Source organism: Sander lucioperca, chromosome 3 (assembly GCF_008315115.2).
Source record: "Sander lucioperca isolate FBNREF2018 chromosome 3, SLUC_FBN_1.2, whole genome shotgun sequence".
In the NCBI taxonomy this organism is placed as follows: domain Eukaryota; kingdom Metazoa; phylum Chordata; class Actinopteri; order Perciformes; family Percidae; genus Sander; species Sander lucioperca.
This window is the reverse complement of record NC_050175.1, coordinates 21189170-21211827: the sequence shown is the minus strand read 5'-3', so window position 1 is coordinate 21211827 and position 22658 is coordinate 21189170. Positions and strand designations below refer to the sequence as shown.

At 41.5% G+C, this 22658-nt stretch overlaps 2 protein-coding genes across 4 annotated transcripts in view; one reads left to right on the top strand and one right to left on the bottom strand.

The window, feature by feature from the left end:
• Window positions 1-5020, bottom strand: part of rasa3 (RAS p21 protein activator 3) — a 58449-nt gene extending 53429 nt beyond the window's left edge. The window contains exon 1 of the mRNA XM_035999467.1: window positions 4800-5020. The gene's annotated coding sequence lies outside the window, so the exon portion shown is untranslated. The remainder of the gene's footprint in view (window positions 1-4799) is intronic.
• Window positions 4247-21188, top strand: tpp2 (tripeptidyl peptidase 2). Of its 3 annotated transcripts, XM_031324184.2 has the most exons (29): window positions 4258-4509; window positions 6215-6343; window positions 6524-6619; window positions 8097-8201; window positions 8344-8468; window positions 8586-8749; window positions 8935-9089; window positions 9181-9257; window positions 9340-9467; window positions 10620-10868; window positions 10984-11099; window positions 11224-11395; window positions 11506-11663; window positions 11759-11835; window positions 11939-12045; window positions 12617-12771; window positions 12948-13064; window positions 13164-13264; window positions 13396-13492; window positions 13581-13718; window positions 13911-14155; window positions 14661-14739; window positions 15926-15964; window positions 16438-16595; window positions 16721-16817; window positions 16975-17105; window positions 18296-18548; window positions 18944-19063; window positions 19236-21188. In XM_031324184.2, exons 1-29 carry the CDS (start codon window positions 4345-4347, stop codon window positions 19323-19325), a joined length of 3843 nt encoding a protein of 1280 aa, XP_031180044.1. In that variant the 5' UTR covers window positions 4258-4344; the 3' UTR covers window positions 19326-21188. The 3 variants fall into 3 exon arrangements, with proteins under 3 accessions (XP_031180046.1, XP_031180044.1, XP_031180045.1); XM_031324185.2 differs by lacking the exon at window positions 15926-15964 and having other exon boundaries at window positions 4259-4509; XM_031324186.2 differs by lacking the exons at window positions 18296-18548; window positions 18944-19063; window positions 19236-21188 and having other exon boundaries at window positions 4247-4509; window positions 16946-17105.
• The last annotated feature ends 1470 nt before the right edge of the window (window positions 21189-22658 follow it).

The following is a 22658-nucleotide window of genomic DNA, read 5'->3' as shown; positions in this document are numbered from 1 at the left end:
CCACCACTGACTGAATGTGCATATTGTGCCTGTGCGTGCTTATCAGTGACACAGTTAACAACATGGTTTGTGTGTCTTTGACTATCTCCTCTAAAACTCTGCGACTACTTCCATAGATAATAAACATGGTATTACCCATGTTGAATAACCTCTCAAGACAAGTTTATTTATTAAGAAAAACTTGACAAAGGGGAAAACAGCAATAATAAAGGTCCTTTATGTTGGCCACATCCTGTCAGCTGCATGTTTGTGCAGCATGTGGCAATATGGGTGAGAGCGATTTGGGCTCTAACTTCATTTAAAGTCGATTTAACCCAGCAGGTAAACTGAGGACTCTCCTCTTGACTTTTAACTTTGCATGCACAGATCACTGATGCACAGATCAGTCAAATCACCGTAATATAAGAGTACAATGCAAGAGTCAAGGGTTGCCACTATCAATACATAACAACCAAAGTAGTATCATATCTGCAAGAAAAAATGGGAGGAAGCGAATAGTCTTTTGTAGCTGCTGTATGCATGGCATCACATAGGGAAATAATGCTTTAAAGACGTTTATGACGTGCATTTATTTCAGTTTAGCTAAAGTGGCTACGCCCTGTGGTAAGCCACAAGCCTGTGTGTGTAACTGTATGTGTGTGTGTGTGTGTGTGAGAGTGTTAATGGTATAAGACAGAAAAACAGCCTCATATTTTGGAGGTCTAACTTATCTTGAACAAAAAAGGAAACAAGTAATATCAAAATATGTGTCCAAGTGTGGCCGTGGCATTAAACAGTGTCTGTGCAAGTGTGTGCATATGTTCGTGTATGCGTGACAATACAGAGCCAATGACAGAAAGAGGAAGAGAAGGCAGATGCTGACCCTAAGCAGATTAGTAAAAGGATGCTCACTGTTGTTTTATTATGCACAGCCAGCCACCAGAGCAGCATTGGCACACTTAAAATACCTGCATACTTAACAACTAACCCTCCTAACTGTGGCTGCTTGTTTTTTTCCCTTCTTCTTAAGTACAAGCACACACCGTAACATACAGTGTACAAATGTGTATGGATATGGTATATGTAAGTCGATGTGAAATAGACAGAGAGTACTGAGTTGAACAGATGGTGATGGTGAAGTTAATCCCTGTATTATGTAGAAAACAAATTTTAGACAATGCATGTGATTTGGTATGTGGAAATAACACCACGGCAACTTTATCTTAAAAATACCCAATTTACATAAGCTGAACCTCCATGGTGATCAGATTTGTTATTTTTAAATTGATTGTTTCCACCTTCCTCCATTCTCAACATGGCATCTGTAGAAAATAAACATACAAAATGCAGAAATCATGTTGTAGGCTAGTAGTAGGGTTACAGAGAAACTAATGAGCAACACATGCAGATATGCGGATAGTCATTTCTCCATCCTTTCAGTTAAACCAGAAATCCAAACATTTATCCAAACACAACCTTTTGTTCACCTGCCACAGTCTCTGACTGAGATTAAAAATGTATGATATTTGATCAGTTTATTTATTGTATCCTATGTTATCCTAACCCTAACCATTAAAATATGGAGTAAGAAGTGATCTGCTGTTTAGATAATATCAGAAAGTATGAAGCGAAAAAACATGTTTACTAAGAAGAGCCGACCTGACACAGAGGTAAACTAAGAAATTGCTCAGGGCCACCAGGTTAAGCTGCAAACCAGCAAACTACACATCGCTGTTTAGGTGATAAATCTGTATCTCAAAAATGTAAACCTTCCTGACACTAAGAAAACATCTTTGTTTATGTTTGCTTGCTTTATTATCCAGATAGCTTGGAGTCTGTTATGAGCCTAAGAGGTTAAGAATTGTCTCACTTCATGGAGGATATGTAATCCTTCAAACCACTTAAATGCATGAAAAAAGGGCATACAAGATTTATCTTAACAGAATCAAATGTAAGGTACAGTGTAAATGCACAATGCAGTGTAAAGTGCATTGTGATTGGTGCAAGCAGCTATTCTTCAAAGGATAGATGTTTGCATGAAGACATCAGATTCCATTATGTTGTCCCTTAATATGGTACAAAATTGAATTGTAGTAGCAGCACTGCCAAACTTTGCAATGAATGACTTCTGTTTAGTATAGTCAGCCAAGAGAACAAAGTGTGATTGCAGCAGTGACACAACTATCAGTATTACAGCACCACCTAGTGCCCACTTATTGGATAAATGAACCCACTACAAGATTTACAGGATGGAGGGAATATTTTAGGCCTGTAGTCTTATGCCAGTCTTATTTTTCTTCTTAGACTGGTCTAATGCAAGTTAGACAGTTTCACATAATTAAAGGCTACTATTAAACACTGTGGTCCTACGCTCTGCGATGCCCTGCAGTGTCCGGCTGCATCCACCCATGCTATGCTGTGCCACACTACATCCTGTAACGCCCTTCAGTGCCCTGTTATGACATGAACTACTATGACTACCATTTGTAGTCACTGTTCCATTATCTTTGTGACTATTATTGCCACTGTTCATCACATCCCCAACCGGCACCGTCAGACACCGCCTACCAAGAGCCTGGGTCTGCCGAGGTTTCTTCCTAAAAGGGAGTTTTTCCTCGCCACTGTCGCATTAGCCACTGCTAATGCTTGCTCTTGGGGGAATTACTGGAATTGTTGGGGCTTTGTAAATTATAGTGTGGTCTAGACCTACTCTATCTGTAAAGTGTCTCGCGATAACTCTTGTTATGATTTGATACTATAAATAAAATTGAAGTGAATTGAATTGAATATTAGTTTAAGCCTAAAAAGTTAGCCTCCTCTGCTAAGAGCAATGTTTCCATGGTGACAATCAGTGACACCTGCTGACAAGTGGCAACTTACTGACACAAAAAAAGAGGAAAACATGACTCATGATTTGCAGTTTTCTAACAATGTTCTAAAGAGCAAAAGGAATAGAGAGCTTTTAGAGAGTGCAGTGACTGGTTGGCAATTTACAGCAGAAGTATTGAGCAATAGCATCTCAGTTCTGCACTTAATTACTGGGCGTTTTTTGTATTGTTACACTCTTGTCCTTTTATTCTTCAAGAAGGCTGCTGGAGTAAAGGAAGCTGAGCACTTTGACACAGTTGCTCAGTCAGCCACGTTTTTAGTAATTTGAAAAAAAAAGTCTGAATTTACCCAGAATCCGTAGAAAATCAGCCCTAGACAGCTTTGTGCAACCCAAGAATTTCGGCATTTGTGGAGTCTGATGCAAAGATAACGGTCGAGTGATGAAGATGTCTATCAACTACTTTTTGTACAGGCTGACAAACTCCTGAGAGGACATCTAATCAGTCAATAAAATCACCTGTGCATGTGCATACTATGGGTGTGTTGCATGTAGGGCTTTTTATGTGCATTATCAATAATGTGAAATAACCTTCCATTCTAGGCTTTGATTAAGTGCATAGGACATTTGATTTCCTGAGCCCAAACACTGCTTATTACATCTCCAATCTAAGTAATTTTGTTCTTGAATTCAAAGACTGCAGACAGCTCATATGATAATTATTGATAAAACGGCATGCAAATTACGGTACACTCATAATAGTGACACAGCCCCTAACTTTGATCAAATGCAGTACCTCCATAAGTCCTCTGTTGTTTCAGTTTGTGTTGTGTAAAGTGTCCTTATATCAAAACAAATTTCATTTTCATTAAATTACCATAAATCAACCGGCACATGGTGAACCTGGGGCCTGCTGGGACCCATACAACTTAGGGTCCAGGCTTTTACTTTGAGATAAGCCAGCCTTGGGTACAACATTACATGTACACTAGGGTGCAGTCCCCCCCCCACACACACACACACTTTCAATTTGTGAACATTGTTTACTTTATAAAATGATTCTCTCAAGTCTTGGCGATCGGCCCCTATATTAAACAATAAAGAAAGTAAAACATCTTTTTCTTATACATTGTTCAGTACTATTCTTTCTGGCGGAATTTATCATTATGATCAACTTCATTATTTCCTGGATTTCGTATCATCATAGTCCCTATATATATATATGTAAAAAATGCAGGAAATGGGATACATTTAGACCACCAGATCCCCTGTTTTGTGTGTCGTCGTCGTCGTCGTCGTCCCCCCCTCCCCCCACACACTTCTCAAACCAAAGTTAAACCCATGCATGAAATGATGGGATAAGGGTAAAGTTAGCTCAAACATTAAGCGACATAATGTTAAAAGGCCTGCTGAATAAAGTTTACAGTAGAGCGATGTGGCTGGCCCTGCCCCTTTAACAGCTCTCCTCCCCGTCTTTCCCACCGTGGTGTTGCTCTCTTCCCCATTTCGTTGCTTTGTTTTCATTGTCGCTTCTGATCATGGCTGCTCATTCTACCGAAGAACCGTTCCCCTTTCACGGGCTGCTCCCCAAGAAAGAAACCGGCGCCGCGTCTTTTCTCACCAGGTTCCCCGAACACGATGGCCGAGGAGTGCTCATCGCTATCCTTGACACCGGCGTGGATCCCGGGGCTCCCGGCATGCAGGTAAATCTGACCGGCTGCCTGTTAGCTACGAGCTAACTGGTGCAAGCTAGCAAAGCTAAGGCCCGGCTCATACAGTCACCCAACGGCAACTGCTAGCCAGATGGCTAGCATCGATTGATAAACACAACTATGACAATTAACTTCATAGCTTTTATGACAACCAAATCAACATAATACCATTGATAGCAAGCATTTCCTCCTGGTGTCGAATTGTGTTTCGGTGCTAGACTAACTTACAAGTAACTACTAACATTAGCGGTAACGTTAGCTAGCTAGCTAATTGGGCATACCTGCTAGCCTGTTAGCCTGGCAGCTAACAGCATAATTCGTCCGCTTCAGTTTTCCTTCAAACTCCTCAGTGATTTCAATGTGTCCTGTCAGTGTGAATACGAGTTGGCTGTTGCGACCAGATTTGTAAGTAGCAAAAACAATCGATCGGTTAGTGAGCCGTAACTACATGTTTACTGCCAAGTCACACTGGAGTCTAGCTTAGCTCACTAACGTTAAACAGTATTGGCTAGCTAGGTAAGTTGATAAGCAACTGTCAATGTTCGTACAGATAGATATGTCTCTGTAGCCAGACATCTTGGTGTAGTCATGACTCAGAACTGAATTTTAATCGCCACGTTTAGACAACTACAATGTTATGGAAGCCATTTCCGCAAAGTGATGAAAAAAAAGATCCAGTATCTCGAAATAATGACTTCGTTTCTAAAAATATTGAGCAACTTTCTCAAAATAATGAGATATAATAAATAGTAAATTACAGTATATTTGAGAAATTTTCTTGTTTTAAGATTATCTCATTATTTGATATACTATATCATTATTTTGAGATACTAAGTCATTATTTGAGATACTATATCATTATTTGAGATATATCATTATTTTGAGAACGTTGCTTATTATTTCGATATACTATCATTATTTTAAGATACTGAGTTATTATTCTAAGATACTATAATTATTTTAAAATACTTAAGATACTAAGTCATTATTTTGAGAAACTAAGCCATTATTTAAAGATACTGACCCTACTATCACTTTGAGAATATCAGGGGTCTAAGAACATAGGAAAATCTTGTCTATGCATTTAGTCAGTAGACTCGACTACTGTAACAGTGTTACAGGTCTCCCTAAAAAATCGATTAGACAGCTGCAGCTCATTCAGAACGCTGCTGCTCAAGTCCTCAGTAAGACCAAGAAAGTGGATCACATCACTCCAGTTCTGAGGTCTTTACACTGGCTCCCTGTCTCTCAAAGAATTGATTTCAAAATGACAGGTCTGCTTTCTGGTCCCAGAGTCAGAACTAAACATGGAGAAACAGCGTTAAGTTCTTATACACAATCTATCTGGAACAAACTCCCAGAAAACTGCAGGTTCGCCGCAACTCTTTTAAATCAAGGCTGAAGACTTTTCTGTTTCACAATAAATCAAGTAGGCTAATTGTTCATTTTGTACACTGCACTGTAACTTTTATACTTGTATTTTGTACCTGTCTTATTCTATTTTAGCTTGTTTTTATTTTCTATTCTCTCTATAATGTATTCACTATTCAGGATAGTTTAAACAATACTCTAGATTTAAGTTAAAAATGTCCACAGCCCTCTCTGATCTGGATAAGTTACTATGTACTATGCATCCCTTTTTAGCATGAATTTCCTAATTGATTACTGATTGCTTTCTTCATTAATGCTTCCTAAGGTCACAACTGAGGGAAAGCCAAAGATCGTCGACATCATCGATACAACAGGCAGCGGTGACGTGAACATGACTACAGTGGCAGAACCTAAAGATGGGACAATCACTGGCCTCTCTGGTAGAACACTTAAGGTCAGTGAAAAATGAATAACAGCCGTCACATAGGTATTATCTTAAATCTGAAATATTTTTTTTTATTGATTCTGTATGGCCCATTTCTAAATCTAACTATACTTGTATAGATCATTAGACTTACACTTCATCTAATTTTCTTCATATTTGTCACACACTGTGTCTTTTTATGTCTTCAAGATCCCTCCTGCCTGGGTCAATCCATCAGGGAAGTATCGCATTGGAGTTAAAAATGGCTATGAGTTCTTCCCTAAGGCTCTCAAAGAAAGAATACAGGTAGGAGGACATATGACCGCTGTACTGGGTCTCTCATGGGTTTGATTTTTGCAACACTATGGTTGTGCACTAGAGCTGTCAGTCTTCCTCTATAATACCATTCGAATTTCATCTGTTATTTTTTTAATAATTGAATAATATTCAAATATTTAATGCTCAAATGCATTAAATATTATTAATATGTACTACACTACTCAGGATATTCATTGTCAATGCCACTATAAAGGCAGTTTTATGGTCGTGCGTATAATCGACGGCAGACCCCCGCAGACCACTCTGCGTCTACACCGGACCCTACACCGTAGCCTGACGTGCACTTCTCAAAAAATGTAACTACACGTCGCGGCCACGCACGTCGCTCGGCCGTGGCTTGGTAGCGTTGCATTTCCCCCGACTCATTTCCTGGTTCTCCTTCTCCATAAACAACATGAAATCAAGGAGAGGGTTAACTTTTCCTGCTAAAGGTTTCCCACCGTGGTCAGAAAGCACAGGGGAGACACTTTGTTTCTCTCTCTCTGCCTCTAGAGTCACAACTTGTTCCGAAGACAATTGCCGTCACTCTCTCACTTTCTCCCTCGCTCTATCACCCACTCCCCACACACACACACATGCCGGCTTGAGGCACACACCAACGCGCAAGTAAACGAGTTTGGCTGTTGACCCTCTGGAAACCCCCCCCCCCCCCCCTAGCGTTCTGGCGGTGAAATGCACTGCGATGTAAAGAAACGCGTTCAACCCCGACACAGAACTCCAAAAGGGTCACGACGCCGTAGGAGCGACGCCGTAGCTACGGCGTGGGAGTTTACGCACAACCATAAAACGGCCTTAAGCATGTGGTTGTTGTTACACGTTCTGTCCACTAGAGGGACTTCCAAGGGGATCTACGTCATGGCGCGTTGCACGCAACTTTGTTTACATTAATTTTCCACCACGAGCCCACAGCGACAAACACAAATCAACAGAGAATGAAACCTTATCTAACAGGTGTATTGTAAAGGCTCACGGTGCTCGGTGGGTGGTGATGTTAAAACTATTTCCCACCCTTCTCCCGATTCCCAGCCACAGCCTGTTATTCCCACTGTACTAACGTTACTCGGTACGTAACGCTAACGTCAGCGTGTTTCTCACTCCTGCTAACTTATTGTTCATCAGACATGACGTGACAAAAGCATTTCGTTTTCACATGTGGGTAGGCCACGGTGAGAAGAGGCCAACATATTTCTTAAAAAAAATCACATTTGAATAGTATTGATTTTTTTATTTTTTTTTTACTATTCGACTTTTGGAATTCGTTCCAACAGCCCTATTGTGCACAGATAGCCTCTCTCCATTGCAGTGTTACTACTTAGTATAGATTTATGCCAGAGTAGTAAAACATGTTTATTGTCAGAATCCTGTAGATCCAAGGAATGAAAATGTATTGGCTTGCCATCCTCTGTGGGTGTTTAAGATACCTTTTGTTGTTATTGTCTACTAGAAAGAGCGAAAGGAGAAGCTGTGGGACCCACCACACAGAGCAGCACTAGCTGAGGTCTCTCGCAAGACAGAAGAGTTTGACCTCTCTCACCCATCACCCTCACAGGTCAGACCTACAAACTGGAGTTCTTTGTGAACTCGTCAGTGTTTGCATGCAGTTGCAAGTCACAGTAATGTGGTGTTTCCTAATCTGAATTCTCTCTACTGTCACTCTCGCATGTATCCTTCCCCCTGCTTCCTCTCTCCAGATGGAGAAGTTGCAAAAAGAAGAGCTGCAGAGTCAGTCAGAGCTGCTGGCATCACTAGAAAAGAAGTACAGTGATCCTGGTCCTGTATATGACTGTGTGCTTTGGCACGACGGCGTCACATGGAGGCAAGCCATCCCAACTTTTTTCCCCTCCTTAATACGTTTTTTTTTTTCTTTTTGCTATCTACAACTGTTTACCCATGGTATATTTATCCTTCACATTGTCTGTTACTGTCTCTCTAGGGCCGTAGTCGACACTTTAGAGAGTGGAGAGCTGTCCCAGTGCACTGTGCTGAGCTCCTACAGAGAAAGGCAAGAGTATGCCACGTTAGGAAATGCTGAGATGCTTAACTACTCTGTTAGTATTTATGATGAGGGAAACACACTCTGCATCGTCACCAGTGGAGGTGAGCTATCCCAAAGCATGTAATTCATCTCCTCTTAAAGGAAGCCTTCATGTGATTCAGTCCGTTAACACAAACATATATTCAGCATAACAGCAGGTTATGGCAGGTTCAGCAGTTAAAGTTGCATAATGTGTTGGGAGTCCACCGTGTATTTTCCAGTCTAACTTGCTTGTGTGCTTTTAAAGGGGCTCATGGGACACACGTGGCAAGCATTGCAGCAGGTTACTTCCCAGAGGAACCCGAGCGCAATGGTGTAGCTCCCGGGGCCCAAATCCTGGCTCTGAAGATTGGAGACACCCGCCTCAGCACCATGGAAACGGGAACAGGACTCATCCGAGCGGTACGACAAAAACAGATCAGCAGTTTGCCTACCCTTTTCTTTCCAATTTCTTCCCACCCTTTTAATTTTTTCTCTCTCTTGTCGCTCAAAGATGATTGAAGTCATCAACTACAAGTGTGACCTGGTTAACTATAGCTATGGGGAAGCCACCCACTGGCCCAATTCGGGGTAAGTAATGCAACGGGGTGTGAGTGTATGGGTTTGTTTTGTTTTACACACTGTCACTGATTTATGTCAATTTGTCTTTCAGGAGGATTTGTGAGGTGATCACAGAGGCTGTGCAGAAGCACAATGTCATATTTGTTTCAAGTGCAGGAAACAACGGCCCGTGCCTCTCCACGGTCGGCTGCCCGGGGGGAACCACCAGCAGTGTCATAGGTACTTACACTGATGACATGAGGATTGTTATTAAACCTCCAATCAATTATTTATTAATGCTTATTAATCAAGTCTACACCTTCAGACTGCATGAAAAGCAAAAGAATAAAAAATAATGTTAGTATGTTTGTACACACTGTTCTAACATTTACATTTTCTGGAAAACTGATGTATGTAGCCATGATCACACTGGGTCATTAACAGACACGTGCTACAGTTGATATTGTAGCCTATTGCTGAATGAATAACTTGATTGTGTAAGTTAAGATGGCTGTATAGTTTTTTTTTTTTTTTTTTTTTTTTTTTTTTTTATTCACAGCGGGACCGATATATACTCAACAGCTTTAGGAATATTTGGTGGGTCATAGCGACTAGTACAGTGCCCGTTGAAAATGTGCCTGTTTGGAACGGGCCGATTGCTTGGTCTGTGGTATTGCTGCTTAGAGACAGAGAGAGAGAATTTGATTTGCGGGGGTATTTTGGCGACGGTTATGTTATTAGTGTTGTAAGTTAGCAGTAGACTTTAATTAACCCGACCCAGGGTGAGTCTGAAAACTGCTGTGTCTGCCCGGTTCAACTCTGAGATATTCTCGCATTGCACAGCGCTCTGAAGGAATAATCTCCGAGATTACGTTATGTTCTGTGGTGGTGAATGTAGGCTACAGCTCACAGCAACTTAATACTATATAGTGTTGGCAAATGGCTTTTTATTGAGTTTCTTCTTAGCGAAATAATAGACACTGAAAAGCGTAGGGCCTTTTTTTCGCCAACCTTATTCCACACAACGGTCACGATGTTCCTTTCAGCTGTCCGCTCGTGTGAAGTGAAGAAAAGTTAGTTTGGTATATCCTGCAATCATGTAGCTAAAGTTGGAAGCATGTTGTAAAGTGTTCTGCATGTGGCGTCTGCGTGTGACGTGCAGGTTACCTTCCCACCAACCACGCCCCCAAAACGCTGACACACGCATACATAAATACATACAGATACGTCTTGCTTTATTAGATAGATGTTAAAGTAATTAGCAGTGTGTTTTATCACGGAAATTCCAAAAGCACTAATGATAAAAAAAAAATCCATTGTGTAGCCCTAATATAGTATATGTATTCATTTTCTTTACATGTCGCCTTAATTACTGCTCCATTCTCTTCTTAGGAGTTGGAGCATATGTGACTCCAGACATGATGGTAGCAGAGTATTCCCTGAGGGAGAAGCTGCCTCCCAACCAGTACACCTGGTCATCCAGGGGCCCCAGTACAGACGGGGCCCTGGGCGTTAGCATCAGTGCGCCTGGCGGGGCTATTGCATCTGTACCCAACTGGACTCTTCGTGGTACCCAGCTGATGAACGGCACATCCATGTCGTCCCCTAATGCCTGTGGCGGCATCGCACTAATCCTCTCAGGTGCGTCCAGTGTCACAGACTGATACTAGATGTGGGAATATATTATATGTATGGAAGTGCACAAATGCAAATCTGATGCTAGTGTGTGATACCTTTTTTGTGTGTGTGATAAAAGGATTGAAACAGAGCGGGATCCGTCCCAGTGTTCCTGCGGTGAGGAGAGCGCTGGAGCACACTGCTCTGAAGGTTGATGACATCGAGGTGTTTGCACAGGGCCATGGAATAATGCAGGTAACTCTTCTGTCTCTTGTAACAGTTTTAGCATGTTCTTTCATTTTTATCGTGAGAATTTGTTGCTATTTCGTTACATGTGTCTGTGTGCCATCCAGTAATCTACTCCCTTTCTTCCTCTCAGGTGGACAAGGCATTAGACTACCTCACTCAACACGCCTCTTTACCCACAAGCCACCTAGGTTTCTCAGTAACTGTGGGATCACAAAAAGGCATCTACCTCAGGGAGCCAGCCCACATTCTTGCATCCTCGGATCACGGAGTAGGAATTGAACCCATCTTCCCGGAGAACACTGGTACTGTTCATACTTGGTAGCAAAATCCTCCCATTTCAAGCCGTTTAGTTTAGTGTGGACAAGTGTTTGCATCTTTTACATCATCTGTCTTCTTCTAACGTCCACCACAGAAAACTCTGAGCGAATCTCCTTGCAGCTACACTTGGCGCTCACATGTGCCGCCCCGTGGGTCCAGTGCCCCTCCCATCTAGAGCTGATGAACCAGTGTCGTCATGTGAATGTCCGCGTCGATCCTGTGGGACTGAGAGAGGGCGTGCACTACACAGAGGTGGGGATGGGAAAGAGAGTAGGATGGAAAGACTTTGTTTTGGAGTCCATCAATGTTAATGTGGTCATTCTGAACGCATGCCTTTTTGTTTTTAGGTGTGTGGCTATGATACAGCAGCACTTAGCTGTGGCCCCCTGTTCAGAGTCCCAATCACGGTTATAATCCCCACCAAGTAAGTTCTTATATCATTTCAGGATTTTATTTCTTCCGTCTCTCTTCTAGAGTTTTGTGTGTGTGTGTGTGTCTGACAGCTCTCTCTCTCTTTCATGTGACAGAGTGACAGATAGTCGTAATCACGAGGTGAGTTTCACAGACGTCCACTTCAGACCAGGCCAGATCAGACGCCACTTCATCACTGTTCCTCAGGGAGCCTCCTGGGCAGGTCAGTGGCATTTTGTTCTGTTTTGATTCATTAAGTAATAATATGATACATTACACATTACAGTACAGCATGTTCCTCCATTTCTATTTGATTTTAACATTCAGTTTTAGTAAAGTATATTGTTTTAGATTTAAAGTGGATTCTCCAGAGGGCTCAACTTACCCGTACCCGTTCTTCAGAACCAATTTTTGCATTTTGGTTACTCTTGTTGGAAACCTTATTTCTTGCATTTAAAAAAAACGTATATGCTGTGTCCCTCTGTGTCAGTGTGGGTTGTTCCTCCCACGCTCCTCCTGCCTTGGTGACTGAGAGTGTCGCTGTCACAATTTGATTTATTGTTGATGACGAGTGCGATATAGCATGGGGAAACATTTTTAAATCCATCCTAATTATCAAATAACCCACAAGTCAGTAGTAAGAGGTGTGACTTGATATTACTTTGTTTTTTTCTAAGTAGAGATAGATGTGCATCATCAAAATGTGGCTTTTAGTGTTTAAATATTTTTCCTGTTCTTGTCATTATCTACATTCTCACGTCTCTCACTTCTCTGTCCCTGTCTCTCTCCTGCAGAGATCACACTGACCTCTCATTCGGGTGATGTGTCGTCAAAGTTTGTTCTCCATGCGGTGCACCTGGTCAAACAGAAAGCGTACAGAGCTAATGAATTCTACAAGTTCTCCTCACTGTTGGAACAAGGCTCACTAACGGAGGCCTTCCCTGTGCTGGTACGTATATTTCATGTATAATGTACGCTTATTTGACTGGGATTTTGCACATATGTAATTCTGTGTATGTACCAGAGTCACAAAGTCCCTGGAATGGAAGTCACTTCGTTTCGTACATGCATACATATAAAAATGACATAACGGTGGACTAATTTCTGCATGTTTTTTTTCTCCAGTCAGGAAGGATAGTAGAGCTGTGCATTGCCCGCTGGTGGGCGAGCCTGGGTGACGTGACAGTGGACTACAGCATCTCGTTCCACGGACTCAACACTTCCCCTTCACCCCTGCACATAGTAAGAAGAACAGGCTTACAGATTAGCAACGCTGACAAGTAAGCTACAACCCAGACATTATCAGTTATCTGTTTGTAACTCATATTTGTCTCTGCCCAGCATGCCTCAGAGGGAGTGACGAGGTTTGATGTGTCGTCGCCTCTGAGGTACGAGGAGGTGTCCCCCACTATCACCCTCAAGTCTTGGGTTCAGCCTCTCAGGTAACTGCTCACACACACACACACACACACACACACACACACACACACACACACACACACACACACACACACACACATACACATACACACAGTATACAGTGCAGTTCATTGTTTCATCCTTGTTGTTCTAGGCCATTGAATTCAAAGATAAAAGCCCTGGGATTGAGGGATGTTCTGCCTAACAACAGACAAATCTACGAGATTGTGCTCACCTATAGTTTTCACCAGGTACCGCCAACACCATCAGCACTTTCTATGATACATTTTTCTTTGTTTTTGTATGTGTGTATAACCCTCTTCTTTTCTCTGTCCTCAGCCTAAGAGTGGAGAGGTCACCCCCAGCTGTCCCATGCTGTGTGAGCTGCTGTATGAGTCTGAGTTTGACAGTCAGCTCTGGATGCTGTTTGATCAGAACAAGAGACTACTGGGCTCAGGGGATGCCTACCCACACCAGGTATGCTTAGCCACATTAGGCACTTGCCCCTAAGATTACATGTTTTTGTTCTTTGCCAGATGTTCACTCATATCTGTAGATCTCTAGATTTTTCAGAAGGTAGGATTGTGGATAAGAAGGATAAGTTCCTTGTGTGCACGCCATGAGCTAACACACCCCCCCGCCCCCCCTCTGTCTGTTTCACTTCTCCAGTATTCTCTGAAGCTGGAAAAGGGGGACTACACCGTGCGTCTGCAGGTCCGCCACGAGCAGTCCAGTGAGCTGGAGCGCCTTAAGGACCTACCGTTTGTGGTTTCTCACCGTCTGTCCACCACACTCAGTCTAGATGTCTACGAGTCCCACCGTGCTGCCCTCATGGCCAAGAAGAAGGCAAACTCTGTCACCTTGTGCCCAGGTGCCACACAGCCCTTTTACGTCACAGCCCTGCCAGACGACAAGTGAGTCCATTTGGCGGGGGACTTTTCATTTGCATTGTATGATCTTATAGAAGGAACTTTATTTTAAAGAACTTATCATGCACAGAACAAAAAAGGCTAACTTTCTTAAGAATCAGTCAGCTGAATTTGATTGGTGCTTGATCACAGAACAGCAGAGACCTTACCTTTTACAGAAATAAAAAAAGATTACTTTTAATTTACTCGCAGGACATATTCACAGTCCTCCATGACCCCATAGCACTGAGGAAGAAGCAGCTGTGACAACTGGAGATTAGGGGTGGGAACCACGATATAATCACAATGCCTGTGTCACGATACGATATTATTGCGATTTTCAACATACCATATTGCAATATTCTGCGATGTATTGCAATTTATTTCCAGATTTTTTTTCTTTGATGCTGCCATCAGTATTCATTATATTATTGTGATCTAATTTAGTTTAATGTCCCTGTCTTTATTCGCTCTATCATTTTTCTCCCTTTGTTTCTCCCATTTTTTTCAGGATCCCAAAGGGGACGAGTCCAGGATGCTATCTTTCAGGCTCTCTGGTTGTCCCCAAGAGCGAGTATGGCAAGAAAGCAGTGAGTGGATATTTGTTTTTGTTTGTTTTTACCCTCGATCCTCCTTGTCTCCTGTTTAGCTTAACTTACTCAGGCTAACAAGCAGATATCAGGCTAAACTAATCATTTGTTTCTCATCCAGCTAATTTGGTTCTTTGAAAGCATTTTGGGGATTGATTTGTAAATCCTGGATATAGTTATCTTGGGTAACAGTGCACTCTAATTTGGAAATAAAGGCAAATTTAGTGGAGATGTGAAACCATGAGCAGCATTCATATAGTGAGTGCTGATCATGTGATTGTGTTTATATGAGGTAGGTGTGTTGAGAACCGTCCCAACATGCACTGAGGCAATAGATTCATTCATAGTCCCATTTTATGTGGGTTTCTGCATTGTTACTGGTGTCTTTTTGTTCTACATTGTGCTCCACAATGTTTGCGCTGTTTCCAAACTTTTATCACTGTCAAACAGTTCAAACATTACTACTTTCTATTGAGCCCACTCAGAGGTGCGTGTACAGAAAAAAACAGGAATTGGCTGAAGTCAAATATTTCTTAGTGTTACAAAAATGTTATATTCACTTTGAATTGTGATTGATTTGATTTCTGGAGTGTATTCTCACTATCTCCATGGGCTGCAGGTGCTCCTCCTTTACATCATCTCACATGTGTCATGTTTGTCTTTGGCTGAACTTGCCTGACTCCGTGGCTCCAATGCAAAGATTTTCCTGTCAAACTTTAGCACCCATTTACAAATGCATATTTTTCCAATGTCTAAAATATCCATATTGTTTCACATTGCATTGCTGAAGATCTGTTTGTTTGAGTCTCGCACACGCAAGAATTGTTGTATCTTCAAGTCAAGGATTCACTGTGAACCCACATCCTATTGATTTCCTGTAGTTTTCAGTTCTGAGTGAAGATGCAGTGCTTGACCCTTGCGGCAGAGCAGAAGTAGGAAAAACTCGTCGATCAGATTTGTTAGATGCGAGCACAAGATAGAAATCGGAGCTTGTCAGCAACAAGGATTACACCACTGTTTACCACTGTAGCAATTATGTAAGTGAGACGGGTAGGTGGATTAGACCGAGACTCTGAGCGAGAATGAAAGATAAAAAAAAAAAAAAAAACATGAAGAAAGAGAGAATCCTTTTTTTGGTTTTTGTTTGTGTTGTCTCTTCCTCACTGTGTGTTATTCTGACCACCAGGGGCAGGCCTCTGCAAAACGACAAGGGAAGTTTAAAAAGGTACTGGATGAGCTAGAAACACTGTTCAACAGAGCGCCCACTGCTCTCCTGCCATTAGGAATTGGCTTATTCCTTACCTGAAAATGGGATTTGTTGTATCTTCATTAATTGTGTCAAAGCATGCCATTATTGCTGTATTGAAATATGCAATAGGCTAGCCATATATATTTTGATATAGAGCAGTTAAAGTGTTCCGGTGGTCAGTAAAAATTACCAATATATCTATGAATTTCAACATCAATTGATAATGAGCACTATTTTAAGCTTTTTATAACTGGGTATTAAAAAGCATTTTTCTTAACTGATTTAAAAAAAAGGGATAACCAGAAGGAGTCAAAGGACATGGCATTGTTAGGAAGAGGGGGAGAATTTGGGATTCTGATTCAGAGTAGTAAAAGAGGTCATGGGTTTTTATTGAATGTATCAGTTATTTTTTGACTAAACTATATATTTTTTTTTATGTGTTCATACAGGATATTGTTCCAGTCGTCTACCACTTAATTCCTGCTCCCAACAAAACAAAAAATGGAGGAAAGGAGAAGGAGAAGGACAAGGAAGGAGACAAAGAGAAAGACGTGAAGGAGGAGTTTGCCGAAGCTATGAGAGACCTAAAGATTCAGTGGATGACAAAGTGTGCACAGTAGCTCTTCTGCTTTGTTCAGCAACACATTGCTCGTTTTTTTTTTTTTTCCTTTTTTTTTTAAATTCTTTTTCTTCTCATTTAACCACGTGTCATGTTGTCTTTTGGCCGTTCAGGTTAGACTCCAGCTCCATCTATGATGAACTGGGGGAGAACTACGCCGATTACCTCCCACTGCATGTGCAAAGACTGCACCAGCTGGACTCCGAAAAGGTAACGGTACACGCCAGCAAGAGAAAATGGGTAATGGAGGGAGCTTGAACGGAATTCAATCCCAGGAGCATTTCATAATTTTTCTACCCAAGTTGGATTCTAAACTACGCAATTATCTCTGTTCACAGTCATTTCTCCTCCTCCTGTTTGTGTTCAGGAGCGTGTAAAACGTCTGAGGGAGGTGGAAACGGCCGCCGACATCGTCATCTCCCACATCGACCAGACGGCCCTGGCTGTTTACCTCACGTTGAAGACAGACCCTCGGCCTGATGCCGCATCTATCAAGACGTATGACACACACGCACACACACGCACACGCACATTAGTATTAATAGTAGAAATATGAACATCTTTAGAATCCTTCATCAACTCAAACTCAGTTGGCAGTAAGGGGGAAGCAGAGCAGGAGAATAGTGAGTTAACCACACACAAAGTGAATTACAGCACCCCATGAAAAATAAATCCTTGAATGCATTGAACATTACAGACTTGTGATATTTACCAATATTACAATATACAGTTAGGTTGTTCCTAAACAAGCATAGAACATGAAGTGATAGATGCAGCAGCAGGAACTTGTTCATCTGAGGTGGTAAGCCTCCCAGATTCTGACACATCTCACCCTGTGATCAAGTTCCTTGGTATTTGACGGCCTATACAACAACTGCACTCATTATTAAAGCGCCACTATGTAGCTTTTGAAAAAGGAAATAACACATTCTTTGTCTCGCAGAGGAAAAGTTGAATTCAGAAGCAATAAACACACTCTAACTTCACTTCAGTGCACGCAGGGGTGTTGTTGGTACAGCCCCAATTGGTCGTCTGGTGTTACCAGTAGCTTTTGGTGGCTAATGTTAGCAAAACTTGTAATAGATATCGCCGTGTAAGTGACATAAGTGAGTTAGTTTACTGACTGGGTGACTCCTCTATTTTTGCTACTGTTGCACTACAAAAGTGACATAGTCTGGCTTTGAAGCTTTAGTGCGTAACTTTTTTTATAAAAATGAACATCCGTTCAAGCCATTGCCAAATGAGTTGATACAAAGCAAAAAAAGGATTATCAGCTCCACACAACTCTCTCTGTATTTCTGTGTTTAGAAACTGGTGTCGTCCGGCGACTTTTGCACGCAGAAAATCGAGTGAAGATAATGACCTCTTCTGAAGAGTCCATCATGTTTTTTTTAATCCTCCATCTCTTCCTTTGTCACAAGCAACTGCGTCATTACTTAGAATTCCTCATGGGGGAGACAGAAACTATGCACTAGAGTGCTGTGTGAAATAGTGCCTCTGCTCTTTTTCCCTAAAGCTTCAAGCTTGATCAACTCATAAAAGTGCATGGATTTATTTAGGTCCGCCAACGTGGTCTTTGTTTCAGGCGAGGTGGCCCACCTCTGCTATTAAACACTGTGGGGAAACCCTGAGTAGATTATCCCAACAACCCTGAAGCCGTAATTCTGTCTTTAACGTCTGTGTTTCAGCGACATGGAGAAGCAGAAGTCGTCTCTGCTGGACGCTCTGTGCAGGAAGGGCTGCAGTCTGGCCGACCAACTCCTGCTGCCCCCGGCGCCGCAGGATGGCGCCGGTGCTGTCTCCACGGGACAAGCAGCGGCAGAAGAGGAGGTTGGGGAACAAGTGGCCAGCAGTTCTGACGACGCCGTGCACAGCGTGGTTCAAGCGCTGACAGATACGTTTTGGGAGGTGCAGAAGTGGGCAGAGCTAACTGACTCCAAGGTAAGCAAAATCTTTAAAAAATAAAAATGAAGGAAAGGCCAAAGTCGTTCCATTGTAATGGAGGACAGCTGGCCATATTCTATATTTTTCTGTTGGTCAACAAATCCCATGAAAAGATCGAATAAAAAATGAAGAATGTCACCAGACTTCTCATTTGTTCTCATCTCCTTACCTGTGATTTTGTTTCCCTAATTTTTCTAGCATTGTATAATCAGTCATAAGGACCACACTATCTGAAGGTCGTACCTGAAACAATGTTCTGTCCTCTGGTTTCTCTCCTGGAAATGTCAATTTGGGTGGATGTACTATATGTCACTATAAAGCTCACTACTTTGTATTAATTCCATACATGTTAAGCTAATATATTTTCTTTGTCTTCTGTCCTTTCGGCTCAGGTGTTGATGTTTTCATACAAACACGCTCTTGTGAACAAGATGTACGGCCGAGCCTTAAAATACGCCTCAAAGATGGTGGAGGAGAAGCCCAGCAAAGACAACATGAAGAACTGCATCCAGGTATGAGAGCAGTGACGGCTGATATCGGTTCAACATAAATAAGATGTATACTAGATATGTTTGGCTGCATACTCTCCAAGTAGAGTAGAGTGTAATTGAACAAATGTTAGCTGACTGTCTGCCCTGTTCCCTTGGAATAACTTCTTGTTTTTTTGTTTTTTTTGTTTTGCAGCTTATGCGACACCTCCGATGGATACACTGCGCCACCTTCAGCGAGAACTGGCTACCGGTCATGTACCCCGCAGATTACACACTCTTCTAGGCACATACACACATGCATGCATGAGCAGCATGGCCATACATGGTCCATTTCATGATACCTTTTGATATCATGTCCCTCAGGGTCACACATGGTCTATGCATCTGGGTTTTCAAATTTAGAAGTAGGTGGACGCCAAAATGAAGGATAACGCTGTGTAAATGGTTCGCGGCACTCAACACTTTATAAGGCGAAAAGGGATCATGTTTGTCTTTAAATGTCTTGTGGAACACTACAGCTCTGCAGACCACGTGGCCCGACGGTTAATTTGAATGCCACCAAAAGAAAAACAACAAATGATTCAGTTTAAATTAATAAAATGCTCCCAAACTATTGCCAAGGCTTGTTAATACTGTAGCTCGGTGCTTTCTTAGTTTAGGTGTTGTCCTTTACTTTGGTGTCATCTACACATTTGGAGGCTTTCACATCCCCACTCATCCTCAGCTGTCTGGAATCCATATCACATAGATAACCTCATTCTCTCGTGTAAATATTGTGTAAAAGGGACAGTGTGGACCCCAGGGATGCATCCCAAGTCTTTTAAAGAGAAATAAACTGACTCCATCTACTCGCTTTTCCAAAAAATCGACAGCAGAAAAACTCCCAACTGGCCGTTATAATGCTTCAGTGAGAAGACGGGAGGACTTTCTTCTGCACGATGTTCGGACATACGAGGGCACGCAGTGTCTGCCTGGTCCCTGGGTTAAAAGGGAGACACAACTTGATATCTTTTTTCTTTCTTCGTTTTTTGATTGTTCCAGCGAGGCCGGGTTGATAAAAGTTAACATTATTAGTCTTGTCTGTCTTTTTAGGCTCCTACACGTGTACACAGAACACATTATAACAATATTAAGGTGCCTTTCTACATGTACCTTACTTTTTTTTTCTGATGGGATAAAAACCAATGCAAGGCTGCAGAATCGGTAGCGTCAGTCAACACTCAGCCGCTTGTAGTCATTTCACCCATCAGCCTTTTGGTGTCAAATGTGGTTACAAAGCTCATATCTGCAGTTTGATGTGTCCATGAACTGTATGCAGGCCGTCAGTGATTTGTCAGCTAATAGGAAGCCACAAACACACTTTCTGGGCTTCTGCTTACCTGTTGGCCACTCATTTTATACTGCAGTTACCTGAGCAGCACATTTGACAAACTTCATCTTTAGAGACCTCACTAACGTAATGGATGCCGTTGTGGGCAGCGGGACGATGTTTAGATTTCATTGTAAAATGTTCATGCAGTATTAGACGCGTCTCTGCAGCATTCAGAATGTTGCATTTGTACACAGTGTCATAAGTAATGTACATACACACGTAACATAAAAAAATATTAAAATGCAATAGGTATATAATACAAATATTATTCAAATTGATGTATTTTGCGTATATGCATGTCTTTTAGGATGTAAGGAAAAACAATTGTTTTATTTGAAAGCAAATTTTAGTTAATTTCCATTTGAAAGATTTTTTAATCCCAAACAAGATTCTGACGATAATCCACTGTTATTTTCATGAGTGTGTGTGTGTTGTGAATGACTTAACGTGTTACTTGTGAGCATATTTTGTGTACATGAACATTTTCTCCCTACAGAACTGAAATGATAGCCAACTAGAGAGGGTTAAGCATGAAGGTTTTTTAGTGTTTTCTTCAGATACCTTTACTTTAAAAGGACCATGCCAGTGGGTTTTGTACGTTTTTATCTGATTTACTACAAATAACTTTACATCACAGCTAACCATTTTGCATCCTATGTTATTTTATATTTTTTAATGGGGTTGTTAAGGCATCTGTTTATTTTCAATATATTAGGTGACTTTTGAAACCCAATGGTGAACACCAAGTCTGCATTAAAAACCCTTAAAACCAAATTTCTCAATCATCTTTTTACTATGGGCGATCGGGTTCCACATAAACACAACATTTTCTGGCAAAGTCAGAACAGTTTTAATTATGTTACAGGGGATTTATTTCTGTTTGTGCTGTCTCACTGGGTTGAGGTGGTACGGCCATATTTCTGAGCACCAATCAGGATTTAGCAATCAAAACGAGATGACAGTTTTGGGGTTGTATGTTTATGTTGCCTCTTGTCAATTAAAATCGGACTAAACCACGCCCACAAAGTCCTGATGAAGCAGGTTAGCTGAATTGTTTAATTTTAAAACTTAACAAATTTTGATGCTTAGCAATGCAGTGTAATTGCGCACACATTGATTTGAATATACTTCAATGCTTTACTCTGCACATATAATGCAACTTTGGCAAAAATGAATGCAGACTTGCTTGATGTTCATTTTGAATTATGAAACTTGAAAGAGTACTCCACCAATTTAGTTTTTCACTCCTATAACATAATGGACAGTTTAAAAAAGGAGCCCTGTGGAGCCACAAAAGGCTTTATACAACTTTTATTTCCAAATATCTAATCCAAATTTATTTATAACGCACATTTAAAATGTAGCTAGTAGTTCCCCTTTTTGAGCAAGTTTGAAAATCAACCATTTGTTTTTCATGTATATGGAAATTAATGGGAAACGGTGACTGTACAGAATGGTAGGAAAAATGCATCTATCAGTAGAATATTTCTAAATGGTCAGGTTTACATGATTTTTAGTCGAGTTAAAACTTCAAAAACACTGGCACGGTCCATTAAAATATCTCGCCTGAATCAAACGAGGACACAGCTCTTTGGTTTTCCAGTGCAAAAGAGGACGATGTTAAAGATATAAACTACATAATCACTTTTTATCTTTTTTTTTGCTTGTACATCTGTAAAACAAAAAGTAAGATTTCCTGTCACAGTCTGTAGTATTATCAGTTGAACCAAATCATGATTGTCCCACTTTAAAGGCAGAATGAGTAGGATTTGTCGGTTGCGATTTGTAAACAACATTTGAAGTTGGCCCCGACTAAACGAGTGTGACGGTGCTCGCCAGCGGCGAATCAGTTGTCACAACCCATGTTGACTCAGGGGTAAAGTGTTTCTGTTTTTAGCTGTGACTTGCGTGCGCTTTCTGCAGCGGTCAGCAGCACAGGCCTCTCCAAGTGCGCAGGGCTTTACTGGAGTCAGTTGGGTTCAACAGAATTTGTCCTCATCGTCTTTTTTTGCTTCTGTTTTCTCTGCTGCTTCATCCTTTTTTCTCCTCTTTCCTGTGTTTGGGGTTTGGTTCAGGCAAATGTTACATTCAGGGTTCAGTTGTCTACAGTACACGTTGCCAATGACAGTCTCTCCAAAATGGCCTTAACTTTCACCACAGGACTGTACCGTCCATTTCTGGCACCAGACAGACTTCTCTATATCTGTTGCTCTCACTCTGCTGGTGTCAGGAAATACTTCTTCT

What these genes read in the sequence shown, in the direction of transcription:
- tpp2 (XM_031324184.2), top strand. Translation starts at nt 4,345, where the DNA reads ATGGCTGCTCATTCTACCGAAGAACCGTTCCCCTTTCACGGGCTGCTC. An exon ending in ACCCACTGGCCCAATTCGGG is followed by an intron (nt 9,258 to 9,339) that starts GTAAGTAATGCA and finishes TTTGTCTTTCAG; the next exon opens with GAGGATTTGTGAGGTGATCA. An exon ending in AGGGCGTGCACTACACAGAG is followed by an intron (nt 11,664 to 11,758) that starts GTGGGGATGGGA and finishes TTTTGTTTTTAG; the next exon opens with GTGTGTGGCTATGATACAGC.